This window comes from Osmia lignaria, chromosome 7 (assembly GCF_051020975.1).
Source record: "Osmia lignaria lignaria isolate PbOS001 chromosome 7, iyOsmLign1, whole genome shotgun sequence".
Taxonomy (NCBI): domain Eukaryota; kingdom Metazoa; phylum Arthropoda; class Insecta; order Hymenoptera; family Megachilidae; genus Osmia; species Osmia lignaria.
This window is the reverse complement of record NC_135038.1, coordinates 9,857,717-9,870,896: the sequence shown is the minus strand read 5'-3', so window position 1 is coordinate 9,870,896 and position 13,180 is coordinate 9,857,717. Positions and strand designations below refer to the sequence as shown.

Below are 13,180 nucleotides of genomic sequence, written 5' to 3'. Positions count from 1 at the left end.
CGAATATTGTATTTCATTATATCTTCGCGTATTTATCTTTAAAAAGAAATCTAATAAGAAATTACTTTTTAATAAAAACGTATGTACATGTTTCTTCTAATTTTTCATCAAATTTCTTGTTTACCACGAAATAATTGGCGTACAAAAAGCTAATACCAAAGTCACAACACCGTAAAAGTTTCCCAGATCAAACTAGAAAGCGCTGGTTCACCCTAATTCGGCGTCCAACGATCAAATATCAGTTTCTCGATAAAGTGGACATCTTTTCGGAGGCCATGAGTGTCCTCGTTGGAGCCTATGGGTGCTCATTGGCGGTCTGAGTCGTGGAGCCAGGCTATAAAAGAGAACGGGACGAACGAGGGAAGGATGAGAAACGAGATTAAGAAGAAGAAGAGGAGGAGGAAAGAAGAAAGAGGACGCGGCAGCTGTTGGCCAAATTAAGTGATCATCTCGTCATCATCAGTGATGCCGCCACGAGGGGAACGAGGCGTTGGTATCCTCTTCGCTACGAGTTCCAAGCTGATGCCACGTAGCCGCCAAGCTGCCGCCACGTTGCTGCTGAAGCCGATATAGCTTCGTAAAATTAGCATCGGTGAACGGATCTCCTGGTGGATGAAAAAGGATGACGATAGTTGTGTACGTAGGACGTAGTTTCAGAAGGAAAGAGAGAAACGGATGTCAGGGTGGAAAGGAGAAAAGGTATATCCTGGGACAAGATGAACCCGAGCGGACGTGGACTGGCTTCGAGCCGGCAAAGATGTCCCTGGACGACGGATTTAATAAGCGAGACCGATAATCGGTGTATTTACGAGCGGCCCCAGAAGTAGCTGGCTCGAAATTAAATTATTGTCATAATAAAGATGGCCGCGACCTACGTCCAGGGAACTCGAATCGCGTTATCATTCTCTGCAAGGACCGGTCCCTTAGCTTTAGTACCTTCGTCCTTCGATTTCCATGCTGTTGAATACTGGCATCGGGAACGAATCTTTATTGGAAAATTTGTAACACGACGAGCTATTTTGTAATTAATTTTAATTAGTTAAAACTCGAATCCCTATAGGTGCATTGAGAATTTTCCTCAATATTCGTCATTGAGTTTCATAGATTCTGTGATAAAATTCAATTTTCTATTTTCTGCCTGAGATAATTCGTGTTTTATGAACTCCAACTTTTGGAAGAAAAATTTATTATACATTTTTCTCTGCTCGATGGACTGTTCGAAGTAGCTATTTGTGTCTGTATTATATATTATCAATTATTACTGGTTAATAGGTTTCGAAGTGGCACGGAATATGACTATCGAAGCATAACTAGTTTCTGGATATCTATACACACATCGTCAGTCCATTAATTATTACAACTGATCAGGGCATTGCTAAAGTAGCATTCCAACACAGACTGCAATAAATATCCCATATCGTAGGAGGAAATTCAGGAAAGCTAATAGTATTTAGTTAATACTAATTGTACCGATCTGAGAATTATATTAAATTAAGCATATCATAATTATCTAGACTGAAAACGAGTGCTGCAAATTCACTAATAATTAAGATAATTATTATTAAATTCCAAGTAGGTTTATGAAAAGATCAGCAACCTCTTTAAAAATAAAAATCCATTATTTTTAAAATATTTTTCAAAGAATTCCAAAATATCAAAATCAATCTTAGATCATTCTAAAACTTGTTAACTATAGTTGTCAAAGAATTCCAAAATATCAAAATCAATCTTAAGTCATTCTAAAACTTGTTAACTATAGTTAACATCATTACCCATTTTTAACCAAGAAGAATTTTATGGAGAATGTCATTTCTCTAAACGATTAGCAACATTCTCGAATTCCTTTGTATCGCAATAAACAATACAATTCGTTGAATGTCCAGAGAAAGGCATCTTTGGTGAAAGCATTTATCCGACGGTAAATCGTGACATTAAGACGTTAGTCGGTTTCCGCGAGATTCGGTGGAGCTTGAATTCCATCGGAGGATGAAGAAATCAAGCATTAGGAGGCTGGCCGCGAGTGGATTACGGTCATAAATATCGTTTATGCCTCGTAAAAGAGGCGGCGGTGCCGAGGGAACGACAAACCGAACCGAATCTAATTCCTATTATCCGCGAAACGATTAATAGCCGTGTTTACCATAAGTCCGGTACAAAGTGAAAGTAGAAGGAGACGTTTGGACGCTTGTCCCGACCGCGTTATCAATGGAAACTCTGAAGCAGAAGCGCGTGAAACTGGCTGATATTTGTCATCGTGTTTTGCCACCTGGTGGAGATCCCTTGATCGGATTTGCATGTAACTCTGTGTAATTGATTTCACTTGTTACTCGCGAGAAATTATATCGATATCTTACCATTAGACCTGGAATTGAATTTTTCGCCGCATCAGCGACTTCTTTTGGATTTCGTGATTTGGTATAGGTAAATCTACACAAGTGAATCCGAACGTGTTAATTTCTATAATTTTAGCTTTTAGAAAATATTCCATTTCTATAGTTTCGTCTACGGCAGTATGACAAGAGTCTACTGTAATTAATCCACCCACACACATATTTTATTTCATTGTTATAACTATTTATTATTAAAAAGTGAATTCCTTAAAAAATATTTAATACTAGCTTGTTAATCCTTCAACAGCCGAGCCAGGGTCAATTGTGACCCAAACTTACCAAACATATACAAAGTTATATAAAGACAATTTTAAAGTAACAGTGTTCAATTTGGAAAATGAAAATAACTTGAAATTGACACAGAGAATTGATTTGAAATTGTGGCTCTTTCCATGGTTCGGTGTTCGAGGGTTAACGCTTGAATTTAACGAAGAAGGAAAAATCGTAACCAGATCACCCAGGCAATTAATTAATCCATCAAACAGAATCAACCGCTATGTATACGGTTGCGCAACACCGAAAACCCGTGTACAGGTATAAATCACAATCAATAAGTGACGCATTAATTACCAGGCGAGAGAGATAGAAGGTAGCCGGGGAACGATCGAGTTAATCGATGCTTTCGACACACAGTCTGAACACGCAACAAAGTGGAGGTTCGACGTGGAGAAAAACGTTTCGCGAGAAACCGATACTCCTATCGCGGCCTCTAATGAAGTGGCCATTAAATTAATAGCGGCCGATTTAATTCAACGGCATTTTTCTCCGTTGAAAGTGGTTTTCACGGAGGAGAAGCGGACCGAACGCGATTTATATTCAACGCGGCCGACGCTCGTTCGTCTCTGCCTAAGTTTCACGACTTTTTTCTCGGTTATACGGCACGGATAAAGAGAGAGAGAGAGAAAGAGAGAGAGAGTTTCGGTGATACGTTTGCCGACAGAGCTGGCGTTGAAACAATGAACCGACCAACCGGCGTGGTCCCTGCAAATCTCCAGGCTTAGCGCCCCCGTTGTCACCCCTGCGCCACCAACCACCCCTCACCTATCACGACGGAAGGGTGCTTCGCGGATTTAGACGGTCCTGTCGCCATAGCAACTGCAGCCACCGCCAATCTCTCCAACTTGTTCTCCATACATGAGCTGGAACACGCGTTCGCGCGGCCTCTGAATCGACCTGGCACGGTTAGCTTAATCTATCCTCGATCGTTCCTACTTTCTTCTTTTAACTTTTTTTTAGATACTTTGTTCTTTTGATTTAGAGATCTTTGAGAAGAAGATCGTGAAAGTGTTAGATTTTCTGTTAGATTGTTGGTGCACCAAGGGGGTGGTTTTCGAAGGTAAATCTGACATAGTCTGACATAATTTGATGAGATCAAATTATTCCGAAATAACACTTGTGATGTATTAATTGAAAGCTTAAAATTTTAAGAAATTGATTATATAAATGGCTCATCGATATTCTTAATATAAAATGGCTAACTATTAATTTTAATAATTTAAAATGTATGAAATTTGGCTTAGGTTTAATTAATATGATTACGCTTTTATGACATGAAAGTATAGTATTAAATAACACTTGTAATATATTAATTGAAAGCTTAGAATTTTAAGAAATTGGCTACATAAATAGCTCATCGATATTCTTAATATAAAATGGCTAACATTATACCACACAGTGATGAATTTTAGAATGTATAAAATTTGGCTTAGCTTTGATTAATATGATTATGTTTTTATGACATGAAAGTAGTATTAAATAACACTTGTGGCATATCAATTTAAAGCCCAATCTTGAAATTAACCAATTTGCAATTTAATATTTCCCATTAATCAATGTCTAATTTCAACAGAAGTAAATTAAAGTATATTTATAAACATACCCTGAAACCAATAAAATGAACAAACCATACGTGTGGACCAGTATTCGCCATTACGATTCCAACAATCCCATAAGAAAAGCACAAATACGTAGAAAAGTCTGTTGGCCAGGGTGAAAGACCTATGGGGATAAAGTGGAGGGTAAGATGGACTCGAAAAAAGTGGAACTCTTTGTCCCCTAAATGGACACGTTTTCACGCTATTCTCTCGTCCGTCGGCCAATCTTCTCAGCAAGGGAGGAAGTAAACCTTATTTTTTTCCTTGCTACCGTGTCCCGATCTAACCTCTGACCCCTGGTCTCGAAACGTCCTGTGAACCCTCGTCGTGCAACCACAGCTCGAGCGAAGTTTATCACGCTCGCAAAAGCGCTCGTAAGCTTCTCCTCTTTCGACTCTGATTCCTCCAGGAACAAATCTGCGAAGGCTTTGCACGCCTTTCTGGGGAATCGAAGGGACACCAAATCGAATTACGTGGATTTACGCTTCTTCCATGGCAATGGGGAGAAGTCTTACTTAAGTCCTGTCGACGATTTCTTTGGGAATTTCGTTGACTAACATTCGAGAGGTTACGCCTTTTAAATTTGATATTTCCACGATACTAGATAATAATAGTTAGTACTATGATAATAAATTAACCCTTTGAACATCGGAGCTTGGATCAATCGTGGCCCAAAGTTTAGAAAATGAAAGTAATATGAAATAAGTATATCTCTCTCCATGGTCCGCCGTTCGAGGGTTAAAGCATTTAGCGTTATTTCCTGGCGTTAATAATAGCCCATAATTAAAAAATGTTAATTTCGCTTATTTTGCACAAATTGAATGATTGTTATTCCATGGATTGCGAGTTGTCGCAAAAGGCAGCTTCGTAAACGATTTAGAGATAAGGAGCGACTAGGGAACGCAAGGGTAGTGAAAACAAAACGAGAAAAGACGGTAAAAATGTTTCATAGACAGAAAGAGCCCGCGGCTAACTACGGGTTGAGCAGTTCGTTCGGTGGAGATTGGACCAAATGAAATTACCCCCTGTAAAACCACCACCGACAGTCTCTGGCTACGAATAAAAGCTGTGTACTTTAGATTTTTAATAGGTGTAGTTTTATTGATCAAGATATGCTTCTCTTTTGCTTATTTATTCATGTTTTGACTTGACAATGCAATGTTACATATTTCATTTTTTAAATTTTGTATAGAATTATGAACTCTTTTTCTTTATATTCATTATTGCAAAATTTATAAAAATTTCAAAACTTGAATTTTAATGACAGAACACTATAATTATAATCAAATGGTTAATTATTATAAATAGTCTAACAAAATTATTGCAAATCAATTTGAAGCTTAAAGTTTCATGAAAATGGCGGCACAAAGGTCTCTTCAATATTCTTGATACAAAATGGCTGATTACCAGTCATATCGAGCAATGACCAATTCTATCATCTCATTTGCAATTATCATTTCGCATCAAATTTGATAACAGAATGGATCAATTTCGACCAAAAGTATCTTATAGAATTATCCCTCTCCAGAATCATACAATCACAAACTCGAAGAACATTCCACCGTTAATTGCACAAGTCCCTTCCAACTCAATTAAAACGTATATAGAATCAGATACACCCTATCAAACGAAATTTTCAAGGTTCGTTATCAAGCGTAAGAGAAAAATTCTGGGAAAAATTCGAGGTAACCCTCCCGAGAATCTCTCTATTCCCAATTAAACCAACCCCTAATTCCGGTGATCTCTCTTTCTTTTATCAAGCGGACACAAAAAACCGTGATATTTTCGCCGTGTAATTTCCATTCGACCCCGTATAAACTCGTTTTCCAAACACCGTCCGGTAAGGAGAGCACGGAAAATTGCGTATCTTGGCAAGAGAAAAAAAAAAAATTACCGGGAAAGATAGAAAAAGGGGGATGGGCGAGAGGGAAAATCGGAAGGCAGACAGCCGGAGGCTAGAATGGACCGTGGTCCAAGCTAGCCAACAGTCGCTGCCAAATGAAATTATCCCTCGAAAGCACCAACGATCTCGGGGGTTAATTCCGCGAAGGGGTGGTTGCAAACGCTGTTTGTTACAACCCCGGTATCACTGTTACCCGTTGCTGCCTTGGGCTGACCATAATTTAATACCGGACGCTAATACATCCCTACCAACGTTGCTCGTCCCTCGGTTAGATAAGAGTTCAACCCCTTCTCCGCAACCCCCTTCGCCCGCAGTCCCTGTACCTGCAGCGGTGGTTTGAAATTTTCGGGACGGATATGAGAAACTGGTTTTTCAACTGGCCCAGGTGATAAAGAGCAGAAAATCCTGAATCGTTTCGGGTTAATTAGGGTTGAGGGAGGTTTAAATGACTCAGCTTTGAAATAACTTAATTAACTGATTGGCTGATAATATTATGGGGCCTTTAAGTGATTATTAAACATGTATAATTTTTAAACGAAAGAGTTTCGTATATACAAGATTAGTTAAAATTGTGGTTCTCTCCAAGGTCCGTCGTCTTGGGGCTCTCTCCCTGGTCCGCCGTGCGAGGGTTAATGAATCTTTCCTTATTTCTGCATCTATATTCTATAAGTATTCAAAGGGTGCACCATAGAAAACAATATCACATCCCGAGATACTTCTTGTCCTTATCAAAATTCGTGTCGGTATATTTTTTCTCGCCAGACAGGGAGTCAAGGATTTATCGTTTTAATTTCTGACGTGGTGGGAAGCGAGAAGAAAAGAGGATATCTCAGGACCCTAGGGATCCTGCGGCTCGCAGGACGAACTGGAAGTGAAGCAGCCCGAGGTACATTCATCACGAGTTATTAAACAAGCCAACAAAAGGCGACGGTGACTGGAAGGGCGGTTGAGAAAAAAAAAAAAGAAAAAAGAAAAGAACGAGCTGGAAGATAGAATCGGCTAACCAGTACGCTTCGCGATGATAGATGACCACGAGGATTAAGGCATCCTGGATGCAGCTTCCTTCCTCGAGCGTTTCTTACGGCCACGATAGCAAGAATGAGGAAGAAAGGAATGATAAGAAGGATAATGCGTGGAAAAATTAGCGAAAAATAATTTGCCACGTCGCGTTAGCGTTCGCTGATTAACACCGTGAATTCGCTTTCTTTCCTTGCGTGAGAATTCTACGAGTGAAGAATGGAAGATGAAGATTGCACGGAAGTAACCGGCACCAGTTGTTCAAATAAAAGTGAAACACCGTTGTTTTATACGATGTTTATTCCCTGAGAAGAATTATTTTGATATGGAAATTAAAAGAAGCAGGTTGTTACAAATGAGAAATTAATAGAGTAGAGCGAACGCGAATCGCTTTCATTTAATAGTTTTCTTGTTCGTTGAAACAGAAATTACTGTGGCGTCGATGATGATTAAGCTAGTTTAGCTACTTTGTAATAGTAATTAAATTTACCGCGGTTAGCGGACCTGGTAATTATTGTACGCCGTGCTAATTAATTATCGGTAATTGCTAATTAGATATCGAACACTTATTTTATTTCACAGTTATTTCTATTCTTTGAATTAGAGTTTTAATGAATTCAATGAGGATACATTTTGTATCTTTGAGAATTAAATACTTGCACTTCTAATTAAGATCTTTGATTAATTAATGAATAGCGAAGCCTGAGTCAATCGTGACTCAATTATCTAAAATTAAATGTATAATTTTTAAATGAAAAAGTTTCATATATCGTAACAATAATTTTTAAAAGAACGATGTAAAATTTAGGAAATGAAAATAATAATATAAAATACAAAATTAAATTAAAATTGGAGCTCTCTTTATGGTCCGCTGTCAAAGGGTTAAGGATTTATTGAGAATTCATCACTTTTCAATTTATTTCCAATTATTCAAATTAATATAATAAAAAGGAAGAAGCGATAAATCAAACAAGTTTCTGAGAAATCTCAACCTCACGTAATTCTCCATATGCAACTCCCGTTGCGAAACTATACCACGAAGACGACGTTAATCAGCAAACTTACACCCCAGTCGCATTCCATTATCTCTTCCCGATGTATCATTGCAAACACTATGTTCCTGATGGTTAACACGATTCCATGCGACACGTTGAAGAGAGGGATTCGTGTTGGCGAAACTTTCAGTCGGGTTGGAACGTGGTTTGCTGACAGACCATCATCCCCCTTTGATTCCCGCCCCTCCAGTTACAACCCCTTCCATATACAGCATATCCGATTTAAGTGTGTACATGCTCTTGTTTTTCCAATTATTCTCTAAAATTTTTAATATTATGATCACTTAAATATTTGCCAATTGTCAGAAATTGTATATTAACCCTTTGCACTCGTATTTATATTCGAGAAGGCTACCAATCAACTCGGATTTTTTTAAATTTTATTTTAATATACACACACATTTAAGCAGAAACTAAAGGAAAACATTGTAACAAAGGTCCCTAGAATGAAATACTAATGTAAATAATATGTATAGTAATAAAATGTAGGATGGCGACTATATAGCGACATACGAGTGGAAAGGGTTAAACATTGGACCGTGCGTCGCCGACCTTCCGGACAAAAATAAAAATTTCCAAATCACGATTTTATTGCTCGAACTAAAAATTAATTGGTAAACGAAGGACTTAAACTATTAAAAAGTTAAAATTTCCGAAATTAATCTAAAATACCTGTATACACTTAAACAGATCATGCTGTAGTGACTCCCGTTGAACAACAGCCACCAACCCTTTCGTACGTACCTGTAACATCAATTAAAATTCCCGTGGTCGATGTGCCGCTGTTTCGTGCGATCGTTCGCCGTTTTTAATTGGATTAGAGCGAGACGGCTGCACGCAGAACTGGACGGGGGGGGTAGAACGCAGAGGGTGCCAGGTTACAGCAGGAAGAAAGGAAGGAAGGGGTTGGCTCGAATATTCGATTCGGAGGAGGGGTTGGAGAGTAGAAAGCACAGGTAAATGACAGAGACAATCTACCTCGCACCCCCTCCGAGTTGTGCAGGCGATTCGCGTGGGGGTGAGTATCGATTTCGACGGGTTTCGTTAGAAAGGAAAAGCTCGGGGAAATTAAAGAGCTGTCCTCTCGGATGCTTCTTCGTTCTGCTCGCTGGAGAAACTGATTCTGAATGGGAATTGAAAGTTTCTTGGGGTTCTATTTTATGTTGAGAGTAGAAAGATGTTTTAGGGGTGGTTTATGATTATTCTTCATCTGTGATGAAATTGTTGATAAATATAAAATGAAAAGAAATCAAATTTGAAAACTAGTAGTCTACAATTTTTATAGATTTGTATATTTTCTAAAAGTATACCTTAGATATTAATATTTGCAAATTTTTTATTAATATTTTAAATAATAAGTTACATGAAAAAATTTGTGAGAGTTTAATATAATTTTAACAAAAATTTGAAAATGCCAGTTCTAAATTTATGATACTTGAAATATCGTAGCATGATTTGCGAGCAGAGAAAAACCTCTGCCTCCTTCCTGGCAGCATGTAATTCAGGTATTTATCACGTTCTAATGATTCTGTCAAAGAAACCTCAGGAATCTAACTATCAGTACCATAATTCGACCATAAAGCTTATCGTAGAAAGTGCAACAGCAATCTACATACTTGCCTCGCGAAACGTAATGAGACATAGGCACTAAAAACTTACTTGGTCGTCGGTCACGCACAGTTCAATTTTACCTAACGATCATAAATAACTCAATTGCCTTGTGCTTTCTTCGAAAGAAACGTGGTGAGTCGTGTGGATTCTCGTAAATCATATTTATCGTTCATAAAACACAAGAAATAGGCTAAATCTATTAATTAAAAGGACGTTTAAGAGTATTGCATACATTTTTCAATGCAGAACACGAAACGAAACGAATCGAAAGACGATGTTCTTTTCGCAAAGAATAATTTTGAAAATGATTGACTATTTTTATCATGTTTCTTTTCTCTGTTTTTTCATTTTGGTGGGAAGTTTTGGACGAGCGTCGAAAATAAATCAGTGGAACAGCGCCCAAAGTGCCCCGGGCAGCTTGTGCATCGTATCTGCATTCGCAACACGATGCATTAATTATGTATTCAATAAATTTTAAACGCATCGAAATGAATTCAAATTGCAGATTAATATTAAACGGTGTTGGCTAATTGGCCGGGCAATTATGCGGCGTTAATTAAACATTAGAAGCGAAGTCTCGTGCCGTAAGCACAGCCTCGCCATCTGGTGATAGCTTCGATGCTTTGAAAGCTTTCTTGTTGATAAAAGCTTTCTGTGTCAACAATTTTGTTTATCCATTTTATTAAAAATAATCACGTCCGCTTCGTAGGTTTTTATTAAGGATCAGCATTAATTAAAATAATCGATAGCTTGATTTATAAAATTTCAAAGACATTAGAAAGGATTTTTTTAAATAAATGAAAGATTTAAATAAATTTCAAATTAACATCGTCTACATTTTATCATTTTATATTAGTTAGCATTAGAAAATTTCAAATTTTGCATAATTGTGTATTTGCGAATCTTTTTTTTACAGAAAATTAATGTTTAGTAATTTCAGAATTTCATATCTCAATTTTTAATAATTTAGGTAAGAATAGAAATTGAATTTCATTGATTCAAAGGCGTGGGTAAGGAAACAATACAGTTTAGAAAAGAAACGTTTTATTACATTTACCTACGATCCTGATACGTTAATATTTATACGTAAGATGCAAAGTTACATACACAACAATGTTCGAGTGAATATCGCAGGATTTTTGAGATGGTAAAATATTCTCAAATCCTGCAGATCGTCTCGCGGGTAATAGGAAATACGAACGAGGGAAAGAGTAGCAATGATTCGATTAAAAACGCTCTCGTTCTTGATATGTCCAACATTGACGAACCTAATCAAATATTTTCCCATAAACGAGTTAATTTTAACAAAAGTATTTTATAAACAATACCTAAATCAGTGACGTACTTTATTTCATAACATTGTTAAAAATTGTGATTCCATAGCATTTAAAAATAGTGATTCATTTTTTATGGAAAAATCTTTGATACGATTCGTCAAACGCGACTTCTGATCGAATTTCTTGCTCTCGACATTCCTTCTTTCCCCAAAAATGGTCAGACGAGTTTACGCCCGATTGAGTATTCGTGACTATACTGACCATCGAGTATATATTACAGCATATCGACTACATTAATATTCTTCATCAACTTATGGCTCCGTTCGATTGATTATGCAGCTTGGAAACGCGATTACGTGATTAGCTGAGGTTAAATTTAACGGTGAGCTGCGAGTTTTGATCTGTCTGTTGATCCACTTTCCACACGTTAGATTCTTTCACCAAAAAGTAGCAAAAAAAAAAAATAACGTGGAATCTAAATTCATTTTCTATAAATGAACCAGGTCAGTGGATCAACAAACAGTTATTGTGGAATTCTGTTTGCATTCTGTGTATCAATATTTTAAAAAAAAAAATTGATTAGCTCTTATAAATAACAAGAAGATCACGGCTTCACACGTAGAAGATACAAATTCTCAGGTAAAATCGATCCTATATTTTAATCCTTTTAAGATACTTTGCCTATGCCACTTAAAACTATAGCTAAAGTTTATGCACGCTACCACGAATCCTTTTGTCTTTATTTTATCGATTAACATGTCACTTCTTTATAACTGTACGACACGTTTTATTAGGAGCTACGAAACGTTAGAAAAATTCGTTCCAAGCTCGTCTGGTTTACATAGACTTTGTTTATCAATCTTAAATCAGTAATTTATGTACAAATTTTCATTTCACTCTTTTGAAATTCATCATGTCTTTATCCACTCAAGAAACTTCAATGTCTAGTGCACACTTGAGTGAAAAAAATTACAGGAATTTGTTTGATCGACAGTAGATACGATCCACCACCTCATAGGATAACACTTTTATCATTAGCCATTATTTCAACAGCAGATAAGATAGAAATCTGTAATTGTCGATCATATAGATTTCTACCATTATATTTGCATTATAAATGCATTCCTCCGACATGGATTCAACGCCACTAATTTTGTTCGTCCTTTTATATTCATGATTAGAGTGGCGTTTCCTCCTCTTCCAGTTACCTAGGCGTCGGAGGAGGTGGTGGTGGTCATACAGCGCTGCCAGTGTAGAACGCTGTCTTACCAGCCAATCCAGGTCCTCTTTTCCTTTTTTCACATTCCATCGTGCTGAAAGTGTTTTGAGCGATCTGTGATTTTCGTTTGGGATTTTGTAACGTCATGCTTCTCTGACTGGAATTTGAACTGGAACTTGTTCCTGGCTCAGACACCCTCAAAATGCCAGAATGGATCGTTCCAAAATTCTGATAGATATATTGAGATTGAATAGCTGAGACAGAAGTGTTCTGATTTTTCAAGGTGATGGGTACTGTCTGACCCGCTAAACTGTTGTACCGTGTGTCGTAACCAAAGGGGGTGTCCAATAACGATTCCGTTTTCTCACCATATCCACTCAGTCTAGAATCGAGGAGACCTTCCTTATCGGTAAAACCACTCAATCTTGAGTCAACTACGTTCTGTTCAGTTGTTCTTGGAGAAAATTCAGTGTATCGTGGCTCTTGGCCCACAGTATGCTCCTTGCTCTCAGTGAAGGCGATCATATTTTGTCGAGAATCAGAAAGGATCCCTGAATCTATCAAACCTTCCTTATCGGCAAAGCCACTTAACCGTGAGTCGATAACACTAGCTTCTGATTTGTCGGTAAAGTTGTACCGTGGATCTGGATTTTTTGCGTCCGGATACGCCGGTAACACGTGAGATAGATCTGCTTTATCGACGTAGCTGATGGCTTGGGGATTGGAGGCGCAGATATCTGGCGCTGATTTGCATAATAAAGAGGTGCCTTCTTCAGGGGCTCTTTGAGACGCTGAAATATTTATAGACAAATTTATTATTAATGATGTGGTATA

The 13,180-nt window shown here is 37.6% G+C and overlaps 1 protein-coding gene across 2 annotated transcripts in view; it reads right to left on the bottom strand.

The window, feature by feature from the left end:
- Nucleotides 1-10,840: 10,840 nt before the first annotated feature.
- Nucleotides 10,841-13,180, bottom strand: part of LOC117604355 (uncharacterized) — a 153,240-nt gene continuing 150,900 nt past the window's right edge. For both annotated transcript variants that reach the window (XM_034324317.2, XM_034324316.2), the window contains exon 7: nt 10,841-13,137. In XM_034324317.2, the coding sequence (XP_034180208.1) occupies nt 12,362-13,137 (776 nt within the window). In that variant the 3' untranslated portion in view covers nt 10,841-12,361. The remainder of the gene's footprint in view (nt 13,138-13,180) is intronic.